Genomic DNA, 24864 nt, shown 5'->3' on the forward strand with positions numbered 1-24864 from the left:
CTCAGCCTCCACCTCTCCCCACGGGCAATGACATCAGATGACTCGACAGCCGTCGACCCTCGAACGACTCGCAACAACATGAGGCAGACATTCTCCTGCTCCGTCGCCGCTCATTTCTCGTTCACACACTCTCTCAAGCACCATGGACAAAGGTGTGTACCACTTCATTGCATGCTAATCCCAGCCCTCGGTAATGCAACTCGCCTCTCGCTAGAGAGCACCGTTCGTCTACGCTCTGGCGCAGCCATGCCCGTGCTCGGATTTGGCGTATACCAGGCACGTGGCGACGATTGCAAGAACGCCGTCAAGACCGCTCTCCAGGCCGGATATCGCCACAGTGAGCATGCTTGATTGTCAGCGCTGCTAACACCAGTCGACAGCGCGCAGGCTTATCACAATGAGACATGTGAGTGACCCTCGGTAACTTGGCCCGATAAAGCCAAAACCATGCTTCGCAGGGGAATTGCGACTGCGCCCGATGGCCAACGTGTGTGCGACCCAGTGACTACCCGCAGGTGCCATCTTGCAGTCGCCGCACCCCCACATAGTTAATCTCGGCGCCGGAGGCCAAGATGCCCTCCTATTAGTCCGCCCGTCGCCACCATCAGTGTTCTCAGGCCGTGGCCTCTTTCTCCATCACCCATTCTCTTGCTGACAACAGTGGTTGGCGCGGGCATCGCCGACTCGGGCGTACCACGTTCCCAGGTCTTTATCACGACCAAGTTCATGCCGGGGCACAGCGTGCCCACAGAGGACGAGGTGTACGACCATCTAGTCAAGTCTACGCGTCGCTTCACTCCCAGCACACCCAAGCCGCCCGACGGGTACCTTGACCTACTGCTCATCCATGCGCCGCGTCCCAACGAAGAGGCCCGGGCCGTGCACTGGAAGGCCTTGGCACGAGCTCAGAAGGAGGGATGGGCACGCGACATCGGCGTGTCCAACTTCGGCGTCAAGCATCTCCGTGCGCTCCCCGAGCCGCTTCCCGCCATCAACCAGATCGAGCTGCACCCGTGGTGCCAGCAACGCGACATTGTCAAGTACTGCCAGGACAAGGGGATTGTTGTGCAGGCTTATTGTCCCATTGTGCGCGCCGATCCGAATCGCCTTGGTGATCCCACCGTGGTGAAAATCGCTGAGAAACACGGCAAGGAGGTGCCACAGGTGCTCATCCGCTGGAGTCTGCAGAAGGGGTGAGTATGGTGCGCTCGTCATGTGCAGGCCGGGCTACACATCGCGCGTTGAAGTGAGAGGTGGGGCGATGAGGGGAAGTGGGGGATGGTCTGTGGGGAACGCGGGGGAAGGTGGGGGGTGGTGGGGTGCTGGCTGACACATCTTGCTTCGAGTGCTCGTCGAGGTTCACGCTTGCAGTCGCCACCGAGTACGGGCGGCATCCGTATCCCGCCCGGATCCGTGGAGGTCGGTTGGGACTGCGCATGAGCGGCATAGGCGCAAGCGCAGGCGCAGGCACCAGCGCTCAGTTGCAATATTGCAGCTCTTCAGTGCATTGCTATGCGCAGTGCTTTGACACGGGATCGAGGAAGCACGCTGCGGTCCGGCGCATCGTCGACCGCGCATCCGCGGAATGCGCCAGGTGCTCAAGCCCACCATTCTTCCATTCTCTGCGGCGCCTGCCCCGAAATGAAATGAATGCGCACGCTCTCGTGCCTGCGCACTGACAACTCGCGGGCTCGAGGGCGCTGCTTGGCGCGCTCAGCTCCGTCCGCGTGACTTCGGCCGCGCCGGCCAAGACACACGTCATGAGCTGCCGGTGGCGCGCGCCTGCTCGCGAGCGGACTGATGCTTCCATTCCAAGGCGCGTGGCTGGTGCCGCCTGCGCGCCCGCGATGCTCGGAGATCGGAGACTGCGTGGCACACGGGGTCAACTTTCCGCGGCATCACAAGCGCGACGAGCTCACGCCAGATACGTTCCACTGCCCAAGAGTGTGACGCCGTCGCGCATCAAGTCGAACATGGATGTGTTCGACTTTGAGCTTGATGCAGAGGACATGGCGGCGCTGGACAGCCTCGACGAGGGCGCCAAGGGCGCATGCTCGTGGAACCCGGTCGACACGCCTTGAGGGCCTTCTAACGGTGCAACAGGCTGACACGGTGAAGCAAACACAACTCGTGTGTATGTATCGAGTGCCCACTTGCCAGCGCACATCAACATGTACCCCTGACTTCTGCCGAATTTGCGAAAATGCTGACTAGAATGCATCAACAAGGAAATGGCTAGGTCTAATGATACACTGTAAGTGAGGCAATGTTGACAGCGAGTCGTACAGGTCGGTGCGATTATGATTCTAGGCATAAGCGGCCTTGTGGTTGGTGAAGTAGGCCATCGACTCGACGCCCACACCCTGATGTTTGCGGGTGTGGCTGTGGAGGTGGCTGGGCATCTGTGGCAAAGGCATGGGGCTGAGCTGGGGAGTTGGTGGAAGGCTTCCTGACGAGCTCGCCGAGCTGGGCGCACGCCCAAAGCCGAAAGCCTCGGGCCCGACAAGGCCGGGAGTTCCGGCTGGTGTCGCCGGCTGGTGAGCGATGAATGTCGATGGAGCAGCGTAGTGCTGGAAGTGGGGCGAGTAGGGACTGGGTGGTGGTGCGATGAGGTAGCCGTACATGTCGGACATGTCGGGCGATGGCGTCTGCACATATTCGGACATGCACGACGACGACCAGTGGGAGAGGTACGAGGAGGCATGGGAGGAGGCAATGGATGGTGGCGGCCGCGCTGGCTTGGCTGGCATGGCGCGCGCCGGAATGGGCGGGGGAACGGGCATGGGTGGGGGAGCGGAGAAGGAGGGAGCGTTGATGACCATCTGGCGCAGCTGGCGCAGGGAGATGCGGTCCGCCGGGTTGCGGGCGAAGAGACCGGCACAGATGTCGGCAGTGGAGGCGGAGAGGGGGAGAATTCTTGCAAGGATCGAAGGGTCGTCGACATAGGCGCGGAACGTGTCGTCTTCGAGGGTGGCTTGCTTCCACGGATTGCGGACGCACGCCAGGTTGACGAGGATGATGCCGAGGGACCAGAGGTCTGCCTGAATCGTCGAGTAGCTGTCGACGGGCTCGAAGAGTCCGCCCTGGCACTCGGGCGAGAGATAGAATGTTGACCCGCTGAAACATGTCAGCCTATTTCCTACGGTATTTTTGCGTTGGCACTCACCATCCAAAGTCGCGGCTGTAAGCCTCGGTTGTTGCGAGACCAAAGTCGGCGAGAACTACCTTTGTCCCGTCGGCAGAGCACAGGATATTCTCTGGCTTGAGGTCGCGGTGGTAGATGCCCATGTCGTGGCAGTGGCCGACGGCATCAATGATCTGCAGGAACACGGAGCGGACGAGCTCATCGTCGCCAATGTATCTCCCGCGGTCGGCAATCATGGCAAACAGATCTCCTCCGGGGTAGTAGTCCATGACGATGAAGGTGTAGTCTCCCTCGTCGAATACTCTATACACGGTGGCGACATTTGGGTGGTTGCTCGCAATGTTGTGAAGCGCGATCTCTCGCCTTTGGAAGGTACGTTGGCGTTCGTCGAGACCCGTGCGCGACAGGCATTTGACTGCACGCAGGTGGGCGACGGCACCTCCGGCTTCGCACGGGCATGTCTGGAAAGGGTGGGGTTGATGGTGGTGGATGAGAGCGCTTGGGCCGCCGGCAACGGACGAGCGGCACGGACAGGCCTTGGGACAAGGACAGGGCGAACTCCAGTCACGCGCGAGGTAGACGACGCCGTACGCACCGACACCCAGGATGGACTTGAGCTCGAGCCGCCCGTCTTCGAGGACGAGGCCTGCAAGTTCAAGGCCGATGGTTGTCGAACGCATCGTGCAAGGTGTGGTGGATGAGGGAGGGTGGGTGTGGGTCTGGTGGTGGTGGTGGTGGGAAGATGGCGGCAGCGAGCAGGTGTTGAGGCTGCGTTGGGTTGCGAGTGTGGCGGGTAGCAGGTGACTGACTGCAACTCTGTATTAACCTAGACACCGAATGTGCGGCGTGCTATTGTGCGTAAATGATGGGCGTGGCACCGTGTATATGTGGGGCCGAGGTGGTTTACAGTCACCCGAAGGCGTCACGGAGTGTCGTAATGGGGACAGATGGTGATGGGATCGACGTGGAGCAGAGTAGACGAGTCGATGTCGAGGAGGGGGGATACGCCGGCCAGCCGGCGGTATGTCTATGTCGTGTCTGCAGGTCTGGGAGGGGTGATGAGATGCCCTCGGGCAACTTGGATGCACTTATGAACGCGCTCGACGCCCTCAGGTGACACTATGAGACCCGGTTTCACGTGCTTGTCCTGCTCCTGCAGACGATAGCACGGTGTGCGTCTCGCTGCAGCATTCTCGTTTCCCGAAGGGCGTGGGGACGGGGGGGCCAGCACCTGGGGACTGGGGAGGGCATGGGGAGGGGAGGGGCATGGCTTGCGGCGTCGCCAGGGTTTGTGGCGGTTGGCGCTTTTCGCCCGATCAACCGACTAGGGTGGTGGTTGTGGCGCGTGCGTCAATCCACACCACCAGGTATGACCCAGGAGATCCGTCGCCACCACCGCTCGGGCGCTGCTTACCAACCTGCCCAAGAAGGATTGCCTAGACTCTCAAGGCCTGTAGGCTGAGCCACCCACCCCTTGAGTGGAGACCGAGGGCCTGCTGACGTCGCAGCGGGTTACATGACGCGCAGCGCTCGTGCCCCCCCCCCCCCCCCCCCCCCCCCCGCCGCCTCCGGGCTGCATCTCGCACATCTATCCATCTGTTTCTGGATAACAACAGAATTGCGGTGGAGGCGTTTCATCACAAGGATACACCCTACACTCGTTGCATGAGCCAATTGCTCGCACCTAGCCCCCAATTTAGCCCCATCGCAGCAGCGGACCACTCCGCCCCCCTTGCCGGGCGCACATCTACTGGCCCGCCGGCCCGGCCGCCAGGCGGCCTTGCCTGCTCGAGCGCCTTCGTTCTAGCAAGTGCCCTCCTTGGCCGTCAATGCGCCGGCGCGCCGAGAAGCACACAAGACCGGCGCGCGCGCCGGCGCTCGAGCTCTTCTTGGCAAGACCCGATCACTCACCACGGCATCGAATCGAGCACGAACGATGTGCGGCGCGTCCGTGGCGCCCACCCGCCTGCCGCCTTGGAGCTGCTGCTTCGCGCCATGAAAGCCTCTGCGCAGAAATGTACTCGGAATGGGGACGTGAGGCGGGGAGGTGCGTGCGTACCCAAGGCGGGCCGCTGTGCCGCAGGGAGAGAGAGAGTGCTGGATGAGGCGGCGTTTTGACAAGATGGGACCTGAGGCCCTAACTCCTGTGAGCAAAATGCAGCAAAAGGCTGAAGAGCATTGACAGCGGGGTCCCGAAGCCCTAGGCGCCTGGCAACTGGCAACTGGAACGCGAGATCTGGCCCTTGGGAACGCAGTGCCTCGACGCCACCCATGCCGCCCACACGCCCCGGCCGCCATCCCTTCACCGCCTGCAGGCTGGGAGTTGGCATATCTGCCACCCGGTCGCCTGCAGCCTGGACCCAGCCTCATGTCGGGGGGGCGCATGGGCAGCAGAAGCGCATGTTTCGGTGACGCTATTGACGTCGGTTGAGGGCCGTCAGGTGACGCCCTACTGTCCGCGGCTTCGTGTGGCATACCATCGACAAGTGTACCCTGCAAGAGTGTGTGCCATCGCACCACATGCTGGCTCTTCATTTTCCGATCAACTGCGGCATGCGGCATAGTACTCGTTTAGGTTTAGTCTCTTGCGCACACGAGAGATGGAACTTGGCGTCCCATCGCTTCGAAGAATAATCTAGTGACATTGAGATGATCTGTGAGATCGCCCTATCCATCCGCGGCCGACAACTTTGGGGAGGGGAGTGGGGGATGGACGTCGGCGGAACGGCGGGGCTGAGGGGGGCATGCTGCGGCAACAACAACGACAACAATACCTCGAGGGGGGTGAGTGGGGTAGTAGATCACCGCCTGCACCAGCCCGCCCCCGCCCGCCTCTGCCACACAGATAGCACATGCAATGCGACGCCCCACCCAAGTGCCCTGCTGTCCCCCACTCCGCTTTCCTGGTACATGTATCTTGACATTCCCAAGAAGAGAACGGCATGGCATGTTCACGCCTGTTCCTGTAGCGGCTGACATTTTTTGGGTTTGGGGGGTGGAACCAAGGATGATTGCCAGGACATGGTTGAAGACTGTAGGGTTGTTTAGGGTTAAATTAGGGTTGACGAGGGTGCAACCGACGCCGCTGACATTGAGTGTTTCAATTCATTCGACCCAAAAGTCTCACGCGGCCCTACCCTTCGAGGTTTCCAGCGCTCTCGCGTCACTTCTTTGCGGACAATCTTTTTCATTCAGCGCCTGTGTGATCCGTGAGCTGCAGAACGGATATTCACACAATGTAAAGTGCAATCTGCGTCGTGCGACACGGCACAAGGGGCGTGTGTTGGTGTGCCATCTCTTCCACTTCTCTTCCTCTGTCTGTCGTGGGTACCCATGTACCATGTCGGTCCGAGCTGTCCCATGTGCGGCATAGGAGCATCACGGGCGCTTAGAGCCTCCGGGACGCCCGCCCGCCGTGAGCTCTCCGATGGAGATCGCGCGAAGATCGGTGGCTGGCATGGCTGGCACAAGTTGCTTCTCGACGGATTGCAGACTCGTGGCACCAACGCACAGATCGCTGGTACTCACCACCGCCCGTACGGCGTACAGTCCGGGCGCGTGGCGTGACGCTGCCGAGAGACAGGTCATGCCGATCAGCCGACGCCGATATTTTGCGCACGGGCGAGGGCAACGATGAGGCTGAGGGGCACGAGGGGGCCGCTGCCACTTCTCCTTCCTGAGCATCTCGGTGATTACTAAGTGGCCTGTGCAGCGTGGGGGATGGAGAGTCCGGCGACCCAGTCAAGCCCGAACACCGCAAACCCGGCAGGTGCTCAAGTGTCGGCCACGCCACACCGCCGCTGCGAGAATACAGGCCCTCGGCAGGTTGGGCCAAGGCTACCGGCGTGCTGCTTCAATTCAGACAAAATCCTAGCGACCTGGACGGGGAGCCGATGACGATGGCCGGATGGCGCCCGGATGTAGGCCTCGATACGGGCAAGGGCCCGTGTATCTCAACCTTTCATGGCTCAGTCGATGGGTCGCCCGCCGCGTCGTCTTACGCGAATGCTGAACTGGCATCGCACTCAATCAGGTGGGGGCTTCTGCGACGGTCGCAATCCAAGCGACACAGCACGTCAGTGATCTCCATGCCTCGTCTGATCTCCCCCACGCTTGGCTGCCCGTGCTGACCTCGACGAATTAGAGTACAATGGAGAGAGTGTGCATCACCGCTCGCAGCTGTGCACGGCGAGAACGGCGCGCAAGGCGAGCGCGGCGAGGACAATGTCGTTCTCGGAGCCCCCACACGTGCTGCATGCCTCCCGGAACCCGGCTTTTGTTTGTATCGGTGGCTGTCTGAATGAACATTGCGTGCCTGGGCCGAAAGAGTAAATAGTCGTGTACGTATGCATGATCGCCGTGCCTTACAATTGTCCGATTCCAGCGCTCCGGCTGAGTTGATGGCGCTCAGAATGCGTGGCTCAACACCGAGACAACGTGTGATCCGTCTTCAAATCACCTTCAATCGTTGCTCATGCATGTCGTGAAGCTCCGAAGCAGCCTCCTACATGTACCCAGCTTGGACTGGGGTATGGATCTTCGCCGCTTGCCCCGTGCATGCTGAGCACACGAGGCTGAATTCCAGCCTATCTTCACGTCAACATCCCTACGCGGCCTCTTGTCCAATCGCAGTCGCCCATTCACTTCTTCACCAATAACTCGATCGCCACCTGAGGTCCTCACAGGCAAACGCCACCCGCCACGAGCCGCCTCGAAAGCGCGTAGGATTCAATTTCGATTGCGCCCGAAATTGCGCCCGAAAAGCATCCTGCGCCAAGCCCGACAAGCGGACCGAGTCGCACCGTTCACGCGACTTTGTCTCGTCTCGGTGTACCTTGCCATGGACTTTGTTGTGCAAGTTCTTAGACTATAGATACCTTTGTTGTCCCGAGACCGCCATAAGTGAGAAGCATCGCACAGACACGCTTTGTCTCCGAACCCGAACCCGCATGGGTGCCTCCGACGACGACGGATCGTGGCGACAGGTCTGTGGATCTCGAGATCCGGTCGTAGATTATTGTTGCACAGACAATGCTGATCGACAGCAGACAGCAAGAGGCATTACTTGACAAGGCGAGGCATTTCTCGGAGCGACGCGGGGACGTGGGCGGGGATGCGTCGGAGAGACTCGTGGCATGAGGAATGCCTGCAGGAGTTTCTGGCACCGTACTCAACACTGGGTAGTCAGCGGGCGAGGGCCCCGAGGGGAAGAGGGGACTGTGCTGTGGGGTGAGTGGGGGGATCTTGCCATAATCCTGCTTTGCCCTCTCAAAACCTGGCCCAGCGACCTGTCTGAAGTCTGGAACAGCGGAACACGTTCGGATGTGGTGAGAACGAAACTGGTAAACTGGGGTGGATGTGGCAGCGAACTACGGTGCCAGGGACGGGCCCACCAGTCCAACTTGCGCACATTCGCGCCATAGTCTCGGACCTGACATGTGGTATGTTCCCACACGGAAATAGACGTCGCTGAAGTCGTTTGGTCGCATGAGTGGACCGAGGTTGCGGAGCATGCTGACCAATTGATGGATGCATGTGGATGCGCACGGACCCACCCCCGTCCGGCAGGAGTTCGAGTTCTTCTTCGGGTCCTTTCCTTTCCTGATCGAGATTGATGAGATCGCTTCAGAATGGCACCGCCACAAAGGGATTTGCGCCTCGGATCCTCAGCTTAGCGACCGCCACATTCATGCCTCCCGCCTGAAGCCCTGCTGCGGTTGCCGCTCTCTGCCGCGTGATGCCTCGACATTGGAGGAAGGCAGGTCAGTCACTGCGTTGACGGGGGGTGGGGGCTGCTTGCCACTGACACCAGAAGGCGTTGCGGCTGAGTCGCCATTGGCAGCAGGCAGCGCCGGGCCCGAGTCGCCACCTGCCGGATTCTCCGCCTCGCCATCAACACTCTGTGTTGGAGGAGATGAAGACTGTGAAGAGTATCACGTTTGCGAGGACACTGGTGAGCAGATCAGTGCGAGTGATGCGCAGGATACGGTTGGAGGCTCTGCACGAGATCACACGACGGCGAGCCTTGCCGTCGACACAGTGACAATTTGCCTGAGGGACGCCGAGTGATTGTGTGGCGATATCGTTGCCAAAGACTAGGACGACAACTTGTTTCCACAAAACGAGAGGCAGCAACTGCGACGCGAGACTGGGGCATTGCTCGCTCTGCACGAGACTGAGAGTGGATGGCCAGAGGACCTCGCACTCACCGCCATTTCGCCGAAGTTGACGCTGTAATAATGGCAGGGGACCGCTCAACACGGAAAGAATGGCGACGGAAGCCGTCCTCGTCGACATGGCAGTGGCTTTTAGCCAAGGGCGACTTCACACGCATCGCTACGAACAAGAGTTGCCGCTCCATGCTATCCCCTTGTGGCGGTAGTACAAGTTCTGCCGTCATGAGACACTGCCAATGCCGACAACTCCCAGTGTCGCGTCCGGAATAGAGCACAACTGATCACTGCCCTTGTGGTCGCGAGCAAGAGTGGCAACATCACTGCCAGTGGTGTGCAAACACCAGTATGGGAGACACTGCGTCGACAATCGTGATGCAATGCCCGAACAATTGTACACCCGCGCGACCGCGAAAGGACGAGACGAACAGGTTGCCAAGGCGATTCCCAATGACTCGCGCCCCGAGCGTCTGGGATACTTGCTCGTCATGAGCTGATGGCAGATCCTTGCCGTGCTGTTTTCGCTCGTTCGTCGGTGTGACCATGGTGAGAGTTTGGCCTTTTGAGCTCGGTCGTGAGGGGAGGTGGAGGCGACGGTCGTCTCCCTCAGAACGACAGTAAAAAGCTCCAACAGAATCTAGCCTCACGCCAGCGACGATCTCCACCACGCCCGTCGGCCTGTGTTATCGCTCAAGCCCCGACTCTCACGCCCTGCACGCCCATACAATCGAACCGCTGGGAACCACACCACTCCTCCTTCCCCCCGCGGTATCTTTCCACCTCCTGACCATCGTCAACAATCCATGAATGTCGCTATCGTAGTGTCGTTATTGTCCGTGCCCATAGCCTAAAAGTACGACCCCCTCTCTTGCACGCGCGCGGAGCCCGCGCTCCCGACACTCCCCGTCGGCGTGGTGAGGTCGACGGGCTGGTCGCCGGGTCCGCCGACGGACGGGCTCAGCCCCATCTCCGGCGCGGTGCTCGCGACGCCGGGGCCGAGCGTGCCCCCCCTCGGCGTCGTGGGAAAGCGGTACGAGACGTTTGTGAACGTCTCGTCCGTGCCCGTCGTGCCGGTCATGTACGTTTCGGCGATCGAGGCCGTGTCGTCGTCGCTGTCTTCGCGCGGCGGGGCGAGGCGCGTCGGCGTTGCGGGGTGCGACGAGGCGAGGCCGGGGCTCGGCTTGGCGAGCGACTCGCGGCGCGGCGGCGCCTCCGCTGTCGGCACGTAGTATGCCATTTGGCGCCCGCGGAGTGTGAACCCGCACTTTTCGTAAAACGCTAGCATTAGCAGCGGCATGGTATGGGGTTGTGTACTCACGGACTTTGGCCTCCTGGCAGTCGAGGATGGTTTTGTAGCATCCAAGCTCGGTGGCAAGGTCGCGCAAGCCGACGACGAGCCTCTGCCCGAGCCCACGGCCCTGCGCGGTCGGCCCCACGACAATGTCCTCGATGTGCGCGGCGATGCCACCGCCACGGATGAACTTGCGCTCCTTGATGACGGTGCCGGACGCGACGACCTGGTCAGTCGCGCGCTCGACGAGCACCACGATATAGTATGTGTCGTGGCAAGTCTTGAGGGCGCGGAAGAGGGCGGTGTACACACTCGGGGCGAGGGCGGGCGAGGGCGACAGCACGCAGAGAAGCGCAAAGTGTGCGCGAAGGAAGTCGTCCGATGCCAGCGGACGCACGTGGTACTCGCCGGGGAGAGACTCGCGCAACGAAGTAGGGATCTTGGCCGGATCGAAGAGCAGGTCGAGTTCCTCGTCCGGGGTGATGCCCTGGCCGTTCAGCGCCTGTTCGAGACCCATCGAGTTCAGATCAAGGCTTGCGAGCTGCTGCCCGAGGCCACCTTCCGGGTGCGGCGGCATGTGCGGCATCTGCGCGCCGGCTGGGAGCGACGGCGGGAGTGGTGGCTGGGGCGAGATGTGCTGCCCCGTGGACGTGTGTGAGGGCGGCTGGAATGAGATCGGTACTTGCGGTGTCCGAGGCGTGAGTCCTGGGTCGTCGCTGCTGCCAGCGCGCGCGTGCTGTGCAGCAATGGGGTGTTGTGTCGCGTAGACGTGCAAAGGCGGGGTGTGGACCGTCGGCGGTCCGGACATGGCGCTCATCGGGCTGTGTGGCATGTGACCTGTCGGCGCAGGATACAAATCAAGACGGGTCTGCGAGCTCATATTGCTGTTCGCCTTGCTGGGTGACTGTGGGTCGTTTCCGTAGAAGCCCTCCGGCGGGAAGAGGAGTTCGGGGTGGGTGATAATGTCTTCGAGCACCGTGTCCTTCTGGAGATGCATCTTGAGAGCGTCGTCATTCGGCATTTGTTCCTGCCCGAAGAGAACAGAGTTGAACACGACGGCAAGGTTAGCCGCGTTCATCTTGTTCTCGGCCGAGTTGTTTGAGATGCGGTTGAGGTGCTCGATGACAGCCTGGAACGTTGTCTGGTGGATGGTCGGGAGGCGGCGGAGCCGACCGCGCAGCATCGAGAACATGTTGTTGAAGTGCGACTCTCTCGACTCGGACCACTTGACTCGCTCGGCGTGCGGGAGCGGGAACAGCGGGTCAGGCAGATCGCGGAGGTACGCCTTGAGCACGACGGCGACGGAGTAGACATCATCCTCCTGTGTGAAGTAGAACGTCTCCTCGTTGCGCTCAATGTCCTGGATAAGTCGGCGCACCGTCTGCTGCCTCCCGCTCATGCGGTAGATGCCTTCGGCATCGTTGCCCATGGCATCGACCCACGCAATACACTTTTCGACTATGAGCGGCGGGCGACCGTGGCTGCCGGTCTCGCCGCGCGCAAAGTCGTAGTCGGTCAGACGGAAGCCGAAGATAAGCGACTTGCAGGTGCCGACGTAGAAGTTCTCGTACATGATCTGCGGGTAGCGCGAGACCACAGGCAAGCGCGAGTGGAAGAGTGCCTTGTCGCGGTTGGCGTCTACGCCGCGGAGGCTGCGGAAAACGACATCGGTCGACTGGCCCAACGTCACTGCCGTGCCGTGCGAGACGTGTGCGTACGCGCGCAGCGTGATCAACAACGTCGCGTTGAGCTCGTCGTTGAACTGGCTCAACGACGTAATGGCCGACTGCTGCAGCTTCTCACGGCGCAGGCGCAGCGTCTCGACATGGAATACGCCGTGGCGGTAGGCCTTGTCGGCCTCCTCGGCGTCGCGCTTGATCTTGGCGCTTTTGACGGCACCGTTGTTGTGCCGGACCGACCCTCGTCTCACGCTCGACGTTGCACTTCCGAGTGTGCTCTCTGGCGTGACTATGGAGGGTGCTCCTTCTCCTTCACGCTCGCCACCGAGGCGCTGCATGATTGCAGCGAAGCCCTTCTTCGAGTGCGCCGCCAGGTCGCTGAACACCTCCTTGGACTTTGCGTCGACGGCCTGCATGGTTGCGGCATATGACCCCGATCCGGAACGCGCGCGGCCCGAAATAGAGTTTGACAAGCCATGGCCGAGGGTGCGCTGGTCGTGCGACCGCTCAAACGAGCGCGCGTCAGACGGCGCCGAAATAGCGCTCTGCTGCTGCTGCTGCTGCTGCTGATAAGGAGGCTGCGGGTACGCCTGCTGCGGGTGTGGAAGATGCTGCGGGTGCTGCGAAGTCTGGGGCGACTGCGCGTTTCCGGGCGGCGTGCCCGCGCCCGCGTCAGACAGTCCGCTACCCCAGCTCCCGGTTGCATTGTTGACCGAAGAGGTGCTTGGCGAGTGTCCGTGTGACGAGTAAGGATGGGGCTTGGTCTCCGGCAGATCTTTGGGAACCTGCTCGGCCAAGAGCTTGGCCTGCATCTCTATCGCGTGCTGCTGCTTGCGGAAGTCTTCCACGGCTTGTGTCTTTGCGCGGTACGAACGCTGCATCTTGGGCACCTTGGAGTGAGCATACTCTTCGTATGCGCCTGTCGCCGACTTGAGGTCCTCGCGGATACGGTTCTGGATGCGTGTCTGGGTATCGCGCAGCGCAACGAGGGGGTTGAGCACATCCTTTTGCAGCGCGTTGGTGAAGGCCTCGCGCGTCTCGATCTCTCTCTGTGTATAGTCGCGGACCTCGAACCATGCGCGGCGTGCCGACGAGGTGACGCGCGCACGTGGATGCGGTGCACTAACGGTCAGCCATGCTCCCAGCCCACTGTCGCCACACAGACGTACTCGTCCTGGAGGATATCAGCGCCCTTGGCCCTGTCGTGGAGCTTTGACAACGCCTGGATGTATTCCTGCTCGATTCTAAGGCTGCGGATGAGTTAGCATACCGCAGGCGCGTGCCGAGGATGACATGAATCCCGCAGCTGATGCTCACCGCTCGGAGAAGTAGTTGATGTATCCTTCGTCTGCAACGTCAGTGTTTCGTCATGCGGAATGCGAGGAGCCGAGCTCTGCCGAGAGCCAAGCGGCACAGCCGAGGCCGGCAAAGATAATTGCCACCAGCTGCTACGTGGGCGCGCGCCATTGCGCTCAGCGCGGAGCCGCACACGGATGGGCGTGGAGAACGACGGAGGCAGGGGGGTGAAGCGCGGCGGACGTACCCTCTGTGAGCTTGCGCTGCGTGTCAGCTCGACCCGTCAGCTTCCGCCACCCACCTTGAACTCGCGCAGGATGTGCTGGTCCTGGTCCTCGCCCTTGCGCGGCAGAGCCTGGGTCTGCTGGCCGCTAGAGTCGAGATGTGAGTATGCCATTGCTGGAGAAGTGGCGGTGGCCGACTAGCTGGCGAATTGAAAGGCGGTCTTGTTCAAGGCAGTGCCGGGTGCCGCAAGGTCCGGAGTGCCGATAAGGGGCTGGGCAAGAAGCGTGGAGGGGTGGCGAGCAGGAGGGGGGGAGGCGCTGTCGACAGGAGGAAAGGGGATAGCGGAGCTGGCAGCTGCTGAGGAGTGAGTGGGAGGATGGAAAGAGAGAACTGGAGGATGAGAATGGACTGGAGAGAGAGTAGAGTGAGTGAGTGGGATGGATGTGACAGGGTGTGCAGGGAGGGTATCAGACGCCAGGGTTCCAAGAGTCTCGCCCAAAATCAGGCACCACCAAGAGAGGGCTGCTCGCTTCCACGCGCTCCACTCGATAAGCTCTCCCTCCCAGCTCTTGTCTCGTGTGTCAAGTCGAGATATCTCTCGCCATCTCGCTAGATCTCGCTGTCACCTCTCTCGACTCTCGACAGAGCCACTCTCGTCATACTCTCACTCACACTCGCCCTCGCCCTCGCATAAGACGCCACAGCCGGACTACGACCACCCATCATGGCCATGTCATTGTGCATGCGAAACATGGCGACCTTTTATGGAACACGGAAGAGAAACTCGGAGTGGCGGGAGACAGTATCATCTGTAATGATGATCGGCATGAGGGTATATCTACACGATGCAACTCGGCGGCTCTGGGGCCTCGAGCATAGCGGCCATGAGCAGCGTAGCCAGCGTGCCCGGGCCAACTACTAACACACCAACCCACGTTCATTACTAATGGCGCGACATCCCCTATGACGCCTGCTTTACGGGCTCTGCATGTCAGTGATGAAAACGGGCCAGTGGACGCACGGAAATACGGGTGCTCCTGAGCCTCTTCTGCTGTCAAGCGCTCCTGGTGGTCGTACCGCAGCAGCTTGTCCAGGAAGTCGATGGCCTCGTTCGAGATGAAGCGCTGGTTCTCCGTCGTGATAAACTTGTTCCAAGGCTTGCGCGGGTGGTGCGCGATGAGGTCGTCAAGCTGTGCGTCAAGGTCAATGTCGTAACGTTCCAAGTAGTTGAAGAGCTCGTCGGTGCCCAACACCCGAGTAATCTTGACGAGCTGGTCGGCATTGTCGTGGCCGTGGAAGAAGGGCTCCTTTCTGAAGATCATGGACGCGAACATGCATCCGAGCGACCACATGTCAAGCGAGTAGTCGTACTCCTGGAAGTCGACAAGCAGCTCGGGACCCTTGAAGTATCGCGACGCAACGCGCACGTTGTACTCGGTACCCGGGTGGTAGAACTCGGCCAGTCCCCAGTCGATGAGGCGCAGTTGCCTCTTCTCGTGGTCAATCATGACATTGTGCGGCTTGACGTCGCGGTGCATGATGCCCTTTGAGTGGCAGAAGTCGAGCGCCTTGAGCAGCTCAAAAATGTAGTAGCGCACATCAAAGTCGGTAAACCTTGGGTACAGCGTCTTGAACTCGGTGTTGTTGACATACTCGGACACGATCGATGGCGTCTTGGACTGGCTGTCGCGGACCACATCCAACAAGCCAATGACGTTAGGTCCTTCAGCGAGGTTCTGCAGAATCTTGATCTCGCGCTTGATCTTCTTCTTCTTGACGGGCTTGAGCACCTTGACGATGCACTTCTGGTTCGTGGGCAGGTGTACCGACTCGAAAACCTTGGGGGTTAACGTCGGGCTCGTACGAGGCTAGACTGCGTTGACACTCACCTCCGAGTACTTTCCTCGTCCGACCTTGCGCACAATTTCGTAGTCGTCCTGGACACCCCATGTTACGACGAGGTTGTCTGAAGTCAGCGGGCGTGCGAGAGGAGCTCGAGGCCGCTCCCAATGTGAAGGAAGGTGAATAGACTCGGGCGCCAAGAGCACAGCCGCAGTGCGAAAGCACTGCTTGACGGCCGGCCAGCCCGCCCGCGCCGCCCGTCGAGCCTTGGCAGCGCCTGCAGCCCAGCTCGCTCGATCACTGGCGGCGTGTCGATCAGAAGCAACGCACCATAGTCCCACCACGACCGGCCCATCTTCTCGTTTACGTCGGCATACACCCGTGACTGCAATCAGCTGCCTTTCAGCGTCCTCGACTCACAATACTCCGTGCGCCCGACATGGTGAGGAGTTGCTCGTCGACGGGGCGGGTTCGGGGACGGGGGCGGGGGATTGTGGCGGAGACGCTTAGCGTTCTCTTGTCGAGGCAAGAGCTGGAGATGGAGGGGGAAGGAGGGGGATAGGGCGGCGCGCAAGGACGGCGGCGGCGGTGGTGTAGACGGCTGAGGGCAATGGGGGTGGCGCTGTTGGCGCGTGTGACGAGGGGAGTGGAGTGGACGGACCGAGAGCCAGCGAGGCAGAGGATATGGTTGATGTTGTTGATGATATGCCGAGAGTGGACCCGAAGAACGACGCGCAGTCCGCCGGAGGTGGGAGGTGGCTTCACTACAGAGACGGAAGTATTTGCAAAACGCCGTCAAATGGCAGTGTGGCATTCCGCTGCATCACATGTCAATCTCGTATCCTACTACTGTAACATCCTGTTGCAATCGTCTCGGTCATCGTCTCGGCCGATTGGACACCTCTCAGGCTCTGGAGCTGGGCCACACCACTGCTCACAGCAGCTTGTGTCGCCATTCGTGCTGAATCCCCGCCAACCTTAGCCGGCAGCAAGGTTGAAACGCGTCCACACGAGCACCCCTCTTGTTTTCGTTCGTCAATCGTTTTCGTCGCGTTGGCCATGCATGTAGTATACACTAATTATCCGGTCTACTGGTCTCAGTCATTGTCTACTGTCCACTGGGGCGAATGGGGCGTTCAGGCTCCTCGGAGCGGCGCGGACGGGATGGCCCAGGCTCGATTGTGGAGAGAGGTCGGGGGTCTGTGGAGCCCGAGGCGCGCGAAGTCCGGTCGCCCGGCTCGTCGGGGTTGGAGGCGTGCAAGTCAAACTGATTATAAGTGGGAGGGGGGTCGAGGAAGGCCAGGAGGGCCTCGCGATCGACTGGGCGGCCCGAGTTGGCGCTGTCAATCGCGAGCTCTGAGACAGTCTGGAGGTCCTCGAAGCGGCGACCGCCTCGGCTAGTCTCGCTCATAGTTGTGGAACCTGGCGCCGTGCTCCCCGCACGGCTGAGAGCCAGCATCTCCTTCTCGCCGAACTGGCCGGGCCGGCCAGCCGCCGTGCCTGGTCCGAGCGGAGGGGCGGGGCGCGACCCGCCGCTCTCCGTCGAGAGCATGCTGTCGCGTGTGGGTGGGGTGTCGTAAGTGTACGGCGTCATGTGCGGGTCGTTCTCGCCGTGGTCGACCTCGGATCTAGCCTCATCCGGGTGGCGCCCTTCGAAGACATCAATCTCAAAGCCCGAGTGCGGGCGGCGGCCACTACGTTCGTGCCCGCTTGTGCGCTGTTGTGTTAGGCGACCGAGCAAGCGATTCCGCGTCTCCTCCGACCGTCTTCGCGAAGAGCTTACCATTGCTCCATTGTCGGACCTGCTACGCTTGCGTCGGCGGCAGAACAGCCAGATTGCCGCAGCAATGATCGCGAGGGCAACAATGCCACCGACAACTCCACCCGCAATAGCGCCGACATTCGTGCCACCACCACCACCGCTACCGGCGCCGCTTTGCGAAGGCGAGGACGATGGCGAGGAGGAAGCGGTGGGTGACGGATTAATGGTCGAGCGCGGGCTGTCGGGTCCCATGCATGTGTCATTGCCACTGAACTGGACAGTGATGGGTGGTGAGCTGCCGCCAGTTCCATACCGCCCAGCGTCGGTCATCAATAGGATGAACCGTGTGCCCGAATCAATATTCACAGTCCAGTTGGTCGAGACCTGGTTAGGGTTCTGCGGCACAGCAATGTCCCATGTACTGCCCCCTGGCACAAAGCCGTGCAGTCCCAACGGATAAGTGATGTTCTCGGTGTTCCACGCCACACGCATCGAGCTACATTGGCGGGGGAGGTCGACAGGCTCGGTCCAAAAGTAGAAGTCGGCAAGAGCCAGGGTGCTGAGGCAACTGGTGTCTTGAGAGATTTGGACGCCTGAATGTCAACGTCACGTCAGCGCGGGAGCGATGACACTCACGCTGAATGTCGCTCACGCCACCTGCCCCCCAGCCCGTCGCATCCGAGAGGACTACAGCAAACTCGAGGCCTGTTGGCTGCTCAAGCTTGAAGGTGTGCGAGTAGGGGGGGCTCCCAGAAGCAGGCAGGGTGATGTTTTGAATTCGGCCATAGGTGATTGTAACCGTCTGCGGTCAACGTGGTTCCAGGGTGGTGAGAGGGGTGTGCTCAGGCCATCTCGAACGCCACCCGCCATGCGTCTCAGCCCGCCGGACATGTCTCATGCACACCTCCATCGACATGAACTCACCGGCACAATGAGGAGGTAGAATGGTGCCGTTCCACCGTCCCTGCGGAGTCAGCAGTGCGGCGGAGTTGGACGCCGAAGAGGAAGAGTTGGTGGTGGAGCGGATTAATAGTCAAGGGATCGCACGAGCCCGACGATCCCGTGGGCGGTGCTTGCTGGCGCCCGTGGCCCGTGGCCCGTGGCCCGTGGCCCCGTGGCCTGTGACCGATGACCCAGCGCACTCAAGGGGCGAAATGAGAGAATACGCACCATGTGATCGTCCAGTCTTCGCACTGTGTTGGTGTAGTGGTGTTGAAGGTATAGGCAGCAGCGCTTGCTGCGGCGGCCAGGAGGGAGATGGCCGTCCGCATGACGATCGGGGCGACGGTGGCAAACAGAATAGAGAGGATGTTGAGAGTGGAGAAGCGTTCGTCACCGAGTCTTGGCGCCGGTAAGGCTGGTCAGGTGGGGTCGGCAGAGGGATGAGCCGAGGAGAGGGGGGGGGGGGGGGGGGGGGGGGGGGGGGGGGAGGGGGGAGGGTGAGGAGCCGGTGGGAAGGGGAGGCTTGGCACAAGAGTCGAGCTGCGAGTTGAAAGAGAGTGAGTAGAGAAAGAGAAAGAGTAAAGATGAGAGAGTAAAGATGAGAGAGAGAGATGCATGAGAGAGCGAGAGAGATGTGGATGATTGCGGGATGGACGAGGGGGGAGTCTAATTGCACGCTGCGACTTTTCCCCTGGTGGCGATGACACACTTTGCCCTCTCTCCTCCCTCCCCCCCTCTCCGTCTCTCCGCCGGACATGGAGGTTGTTGGCAGCACATGCTCCTCCCACACACGACCTGCACGGCCGCCTACTGCTGCTGACCGCCGGTGCATACATCTCACTCTCAGCAGGACAGCGGCGCGCGCACATACCTCATTCCGTGGATGGCTTCAGAGCATGCCGCGATGCCGCAGCCGAGCGCCGTTGACGGCATCACTTGCCGATTCCTCGTCCCTGGCCCGTGTCCTACATCCGTATATCCCGATCTCAATAGTAGTGTTTCAATACAAATCGCCCTGTAGCACTGTGCCTGGCTCTATCCCATGTTGATAACACTCCCAGTCTCAGTCCAACAACTGCACGCCGCACGCTACAAGTCACGCAGCGCCGGAACGTACCGGACATAATGCCCAAAATACGCACGTGCCCACGACATGTCGCGTCGCACATAACTCGCCCACAGCCCAGCGAGTCGGTATCTCCCACTGGAGCGGTACAGCGCCGCCCCGACGCCTAGGAAGAGCACGCCGAGCGTGAGCGCAGTCACAACGCGCTGCGACCGCGCGAGCTCGCCCAGTCGATCTGGCCAGGGAACAGTCTCGTCGTCGTCGTCGAGCTCACTGCCGCCGGGGAGCACGACATCCTTGTCGATGCACGCCTCGGCGTCGGCCAGTGTCCAGCCCTTGAGTGCCGCTTTCTCGTCCATCTCTCCATCGTCGAGCTCGCTGTTATGGTTTAGGCTGTCGCCTAGTTCGCGCGCATATGTCCGCACTACGCTGCCCGGACCCAGCACTTCATGTGCGCGGATGCGTGACCCGTCAAACGGATGTTTGGCTTGTAGCTTGTCGGCAAGCTGGAAGATGCCGCTCAGCGCAATGGGCGCATATGGGTTCGGCTCGTCGTACTTGGCCCCGTGCTCGGGAGGGTGAAAGTCCGGTGGGGGGCGGGGCTCTTCTGGTGTATCGGCGTACAGTGGCGGTAGGCGCTGGAAGAGGGGATGGAGAAGCGAGGGGTCGAGGCGGGCCTCTGGTCCCAGAGCCGCAGCGAGCTTGAGCATCTGCCGCTTCTTCGACATCAAGATCTGGTGTCAGTAAGGCTCTCCACGAGACATACTGCCACGGCGAGGTAGATTGCGCTGATGGGATTGCGGGCGATGAGATAGTCGAAGATGCGCTGGACCGGCGCGAGCGTGTCGACGTCATGCGAGAACAGCGTGAGGATCCAGCTGAGCGCAAAGAACGGCAGCGTCGGCACCGGCGAGATCCTGTCGTCAGCCCGCCCTGATCGCAGCTCACGATGCGGAAATGCGGTACAACCCAGGGTCAGCGGCGGCGAGGACGCGCCGCAAGAGCTTGAGCATGCCCATCATAGCGCCGAGGTCTTTGCCCATGCCGTCGCGCACGCGGCTGAGCGCGACGACCTCGGTGGCGCGCACAAGCGTGTCCCACTCCTCGCGATCTGTCGCCGTTGCGCCCTCCCGCGGGCGCGGCACTCTGGAGAGCAGAGTGAGGTATAGGACCGTCGCAATGTCGTGGAAGCCCTGGAAGTAGTGCAGCGCCGGATGGCGCTGAAGCACGGCACAGATCAGCGCCTGCAGGTCTTCCTGCATCTCGGCCTTGGCGTCGGAAGAGACGTCTGGATTCAGCGGGCAGATCGAGGCCGAGGCAAACGAGAAGCAGAAGCTGAAGAAGCCGCAGATGCGCGGGCGGAACCAAGAACTCACCTCGCGGATACGTCACAAACGCCCGCCGGGTATCGAGCAGCACCTGCTCCTCGTCTCTGTGCGGTGTGTACACGACCGTCTCGGCGTCCGTGTCCGGCGTCGCGAACCGCGTCGTATCGGGAGACACGGATGCGCTCCGCAACCGGTCGACATGGAGGAGCTCGAGCCTGTGTGAGCGTCATCCGCGGGCGACGCACCAAGCGCGGCATCGGGCGGGCCGGCTCCCAAACCCGCCCGGCATGGCCGAGAGGCGGCGGAGTGTGTCCTCGTCGTGCGCCGCCACCGCCGCATCGACGAGCGCGTCGCGCGCAGCCTCCCACCCACGCGCCTTTTCGTGCACGCCAGACGTGCCAGACATGGTCGAGATCAGAGACAGAGCAACGCTCAACTCCCACTCGCACTCCGACAACTGATCAAGTGAGGTGGAGGGAGATTCAGGCACCGCTAAGCGTCCCTGGCCCCGCCTCATTGCCCAACTCGCTGTCGTCACCGCCACCACTCTCTCCGTCTCTCCACTACAATGTTGTGCGTCCCGCCCCTCTCCATCACTAACGGCAGCAACACGCCGCGGGCAAGCGCCATGCAGAGCAGCGGCTTCTCCGACCCTCTAGCGAGCGGGTACGACGTCGACCCGTGGAGCGGGACGCAGAGTCCCGCGCGCGGCGGCACGCCGGCGCCCAGCATGCCCAGCATGCCCAGCATGCCCAGCGCGACACTGAACACAAGCACAAGCACAAGCACAAGCGCGAGCACGGCGAACGGCTCGCGCGCACAACCGCAGCAAACTCCAGAACTGGATGCTCTTCTCGGTACGTTGGCATGTGGCGCTGCTGACGGCAGACGACCCGCCAGGGGCATACATCGCGCTGTTCAGGCAGCTGGAGAGCGGCGGCGCCGTGTCTCTTCCGACGCTGCAGCGGCTGCTCGCGACGGCGCGGCTCCCGGCATCCGTCGTGGAAAAGGTACGTCTGCGTCGTCCCTTCGCGATCCCCGGACGCCAAGAAGGCGGGTCCAGGGCTCACGCCAGATCGTCGGCCTGACAGGCCACCAGGCGTCGCTCGGCCGCCCCGACTTCTACCGGGTGCTGGCGCTGGTCGCGCTCGCGCAGTCGGACCCGAGTGCCGAAATGACGCTGGCCGCCGTCGACGCCGCGCTGCCTGGCCTCCCGGCACCGCGGTTGTCGGCGGCGCCTGAAGCGCCGCCGCCGCGCCCACCCCTCCCACAAAGCCCGAGCAGCACCTTCTCGCCGTGGGACAGCACACCGCGCTTCCCGCCCGCGCCCGTGAGCTACGACACGAACGGGCCGCAGACCGGCGGCAACCCCGACGCCGAGGCCGAGCGGGGGTTCTGGCGCCGCCTGGAGAACGTGACCGTCGAGCTGTGCCCGCAGAAAGAGGGGTGGTTCCTGCAGAAGTACCGCGTGTCGAGCGACAAGCGGGCGGGCGCGCTCCTCCGGCGCTACTCGGACTTTGTGTGGCTCCACACCACCCTGCTCCAGCGCTACCCGTTCCGCCTGCTGCCCGCGCTCCCGCCAAAGCGGATGAACCCCGACGCGGCGTTCCTCGAGACCCGCCGCAAAGGCCTGCAGCGGTTCATCAACGCGCTCGTCAACCACCCCGTGATGCGCGACGACGGCGCCCTCAACGTCTTCATGACCGAGCCAAACTTTGAAGCGTGGCGCAAACGCGTCAAAGTGTCGACGGACGAAGAGAGCGCGAGCAAGCGCCTGAACCCGGCACAAGAGATGGCGATCCCCGCCGACCTCGAAGAGAAGCTGGAGTGAGTCCCCCGCCCTTGGCTCCGCCCACGGCCCGCTGACCGCAGTGGCTTGCGCACACGCCTGCCGGGCCTGATCTCGGCGTACCAGAAAATGGTGACGCTCGCGGAACGCGAGCTCGCGCGGCGCACGCAGGGCGCGGCCGAGGCCGCGCGCTTCGCGGTGGCGCTCGGCGCCGTGTCCGAAGACATGCCGGCCGCATGCTACCGCTGCGTGCCGGGGGGCAAGAGCTGCGACGTGTGCCAGGGCACGGGGCGGGGCCTCGCGACGGTGGGCTACGCGTGGTCGCGGCTCGCCGAGCAGCGGGAGCGCGACCTCGCCACGCTCACGGACGGGATCGAGGCGCTCAAGCGCCAGCGCGACTTGTACATGTCTTTCCGCGACCTGTTCCACCGGCACGAGCGGCTGTCGCGCGACGGCGTGGACGCGCTGCAGAAGCGCGTGGTGGGGCGGCAGGCGCGGATCGAGGCCGCGCGCCAGGCGGCCAAGCCCGGGTGGGAGGACGAGGTGGGCAAGCTCACGTCCGGTATTGAGCAGGATAATTCGGCCATCACGGCGCTGTTGGCGCGCCGCGTGTTTGTGCGCGCGTGTATGTGGCATGAGTTTGGCGTCGTTTTCCACTCGCGGCAGGCGGCGATGGCTACGCTCGCGTGGCGCGCGTGGGTCGCCGGCGAGAGCGGCGCCGTGCGCGCAGAGGGCAAGGTGTGGGATCGGCTGGGCGAGGACCTCGAGAATATGCCGCTTGAGTAATGCGTGGGGCAGTGATGGTGCGCTCTGCGGCGGGAGGAGCCAGCCCGAGGAGAGTCCGAGTTAGTTAGTAGTCCGTAGGATCATGTTGGCGGTCACCCGTATGCAGAAGGATCTTTCTGCTCCCCATCTCGCCTCGTGTCCTCTGCTCAGAGGAGGTTTGGATGCACGTTCCATCAACCAACATGCATAAACCGGATATACGGATACAGGGGTATGCGATCGACAGCTGCACCCAAAGAATCGCCGCTACATGGTCTCGCCCGAGCTGTTTGCAAACTTTGTCAAGATAAAATTGAGGAACGTCGTCTCGTCGTCTGGCCCCGGCTCGCTCCCGGATCTGGTGTCAGCGTTATCATGCGCGATGCTCTCGGGTATGGGCGCAGAGAGCTTCTTGTCGCCTGAGGCGGCGCGTGCCTCTACGGCCCGCCGGCCCGCGACGTTTCCGCTCCACCGCCCCACGCTGCGCCTTGCGCCCCAACACTCGACTCACCCCTCATCGCCCGTCTGCTGGATAGCGAACGGGTTGAACGCCATCTCCATGCCGCTCTGCGGTCCCCCGAACGCCGAGAAGTCAAAGTTGTCCACCGCGCTGCCGAACTCCTGGCCCGTCCCTGAGAAATTTAGAGCGTGGCCATTACTCTCGGCGGCAGCGGCGGCGGCGGCCGCGTTCGCGTTCGCGGTGGCTGCGGTGCCGGCGCCCTGCAGTGCGAGCTGTTCGCTTGGGCTCAGGCCGGAACCGGGGAGGATGCCCATCTCCTGGTATGGCGAGAGGTTGACCTGGTTCTGGAAGCCCTGTATCATGTTGTTCGCGTTGGCGCTGAAGCTCGGCGACGAGCGGTCGGTGAAGTTGAACGGGTTTTCAGGCGACCACGTTGCGTTGAGCTTGTTCTCCTCGTCGCGCTTTGGCGGTTGGAGCGGGCGCGGGAGGCCGCCGAGCTGCTGCGGCCGCGGGCGCGCACCGAAGGGCTGGTGCACGTCCAGTCCAGGCATCTGGGGCGGCACGTAGTTCCACGGGTTCGGCACGCCGCTTCCGTTCGCCTGCTGCATCACGCGCCTGCGCGCTTGCCGCTGCTCCTCTTGCTCGCGCGCCTGCTGGAGGCGCAGCTGGCGTTTCTCTTCCTCGGCGGCGCGGCGGCCCGAGTTCGTCTTCGCGAGTCCGAGAAGCAGATCCACGGGCGTATTCTCGTCGTTTGGCTCGGCTCGCGCCGCTCCGTTTTGTCCTCCGTTCGCGGCCATCGTCTGTGCCTTGCTCGGGTTCTTGGCGGTGAGGAACTCGACGATTGCCAGCTCCTCCTTGACGATCGGCTCCGACATGCGCCCCTGCTCGTCGCGAGCTCTTCCGGAGACGACGTTGAGCAGATGCCGCAATTCGTCCGCCTGAGGAGACTCGGGGTCGACTGGAGTCAGCGCTGTTCGAAGCGTCACACTCACGCTTGATGGTGACACCGAGGACCATGTACGAGTTGAGCACTCGGTAACCGCCCGAGTTGATGATAAGCTCGCCCTTCTCCATAATGAAGGCGCGGCGACTCAGAAGATC

General features: G+C 62.1%; 8 protein-coding genes across 8 annotated transcripts; 2 read left to right on the plus strand and 6 right to left on the minus strand.

Annotated features, from left to right (window-relative positions):
- Nucleotides 1-246: 246 nt before the first annotated feature.
- Nucleotides 247-2081, plus strand: COLE_05565 (uncharacterized protein; the record flags this gene model as incomplete). Its single annotated transcript, XM_018426822.2, has 4 exons — nucleotides 247-337; nucleotides 374-406; nucleotides 662-1193; nucleotides 1925-2081. The coding sequence occupies 4 exons, from the start codon at nucleotides 247-249 to the stop codon at nucleotides 2079-2081; spliced, it is 813 nt and encodes a 270-aa protein (XP_018277455.2).
- Nucleotides 2082-2306: 225 nt separating this feature from the next.
- On the minus strand, nucleotides 2307-3825 carry COLE_05566 (uncharacterized protein; the record flags this gene model as incomplete). The annotated part of the gene is made up of 3 exons (XM_065626420.1): nucleotides 2307-3117; nucleotides 3167-3567; nucleotides 3682-3825. 3 exons carry the CDS (start codon nucleotides 3823-3825, stop codon nucleotides 2307-2309), a joined length of 1356 nt encoding a protein of 451 aa, XP_065482231.1.
- Nucleotides 3826-4948: 1123 nt separating this feature from the next.
- On the minus strand, nucleotides 4949-5707 carry COLE_05567 (uncharacterized protein; the record flags this gene model as incomplete). The annotated part of the gene is made up of 1 exon (XM_018419459.2): nucleotides 4949-5707. One exon carries the CDS (start codon nucleotides 5705-5707, stop codon nucleotides 4949-4951), a length of 759 nt encoding a protein of 252 aa, XP_018277457.1.
- Nucleotides 5708-6523: 816 nt separating this feature from the next.
- Nucleotides 6524-6829, minus strand: COLE_05568 (uncharacterized protein; the record flags this gene model as incomplete). The annotated part of the gene is made up of 1 exon (XM_018419460.2): nucleotides 6524-6829. The coding sequence occupies one exon, from the start codon at nucleotides 6827-6829 to the stop codon at nucleotides 6524-6526; it is 306 nt and encodes a 101-aa protein (XP_018277458.1).
- A 3336-nt stretch (nucleotides 6830-10165) lies between these two features.
- Nucleotides 10166-13981, minus strand: COLE_05569 (uncharacterized protein; the record flags this gene model as incomplete). Its single annotated transcript, XM_065626421.1, has 5 exons — nucleotides 10166-10596; nucleotides 10637-13410; nucleotides 13458-13487; nucleotides 13606-13652; nucleotides 13886-13981. 5 exons carry the CDS (start codon nucleotides 13979-13981, stop codon nucleotides 10166-10168), a joined length of 3378 nt encoding a protein of 1125 aa, XP_065482232.1.
- Nucleotides 13982-14770: 789 nt separating this feature from the next.
- On the minus strand, nucleotides 14771-16092 carry COLE_05570 (uncharacterized protein; the record flags this gene model as incomplete). Its single annotated transcript, XM_018421460.2, has 5 exons — nucleotides 14771-14793; nucleotides 14831-15647; nucleotides 15699-15775; nucleotides 15982-16036; nucleotides 16072-16092. 5 exons carry the CDS (start codon nucleotides 16090-16092, stop codon nucleotides 14771-14773), a joined length of 993 nt encoding a protein of 330 aa, XP_018277460.1.
- Nucleotides 16093-19444: 3352 nt separating this feature from the next.
- COLE_05571 (uncharacterized protein) lies at nucleotides 19445-21155 on the minus strand (the record flags this gene model as incomplete). Its single annotated transcript, XM_018425805.2, has 5 exons — nucleotides 19445-20155; nucleotides 20188-20338; nucleotides 20370-20709; nucleotides 20798-20964; nucleotides 20995-21155. 5 exons carry the CDS (start codon nucleotides 21153-21155, stop codon nucleotides 19445-19447), a joined length of 1530 nt encoding a protein of 509 aa, XP_018277462.1.
- Nucleotides 21156-21377: 222 nt separating this feature from the next.
- On the plus strand, nucleotides 21378-23324 carry COLE_05572 (uncharacterized protein; the record flags this gene model as incomplete). The annotated part of the gene is made up of 4 exons (XM_018423672.2): nucleotides 21378-21606; nucleotides 21638-21759; nucleotides 21825-22576; nucleotides 22622-23324. 4 exons carry the CDS (start codon nucleotides 21378-21380, stop codon nucleotides 23322-23324), a joined length of 1806 nt encoding a protein of 601 aa, XP_018277463.2.
- Nucleotides 23325-24864: the final 1540 nt, after the last annotated feature.

This window comes from Cutaneotrichosporon oleaginosum (assembly GCF_008065305.1).
Source record: "Cutaneotrichosporon oleaginosum strain ATCC 20508 chromosome Unknown ATCC20508_contig05, whole genome shotgun sequence".
Lineage (NCBI taxonomy): Eukaryota > Fungi > Basidiomycota > Tremellomycetes > Trichosporonales > Trichosporonaceae > Cutaneotrichosporon > Cutaneotrichosporon oleaginosum.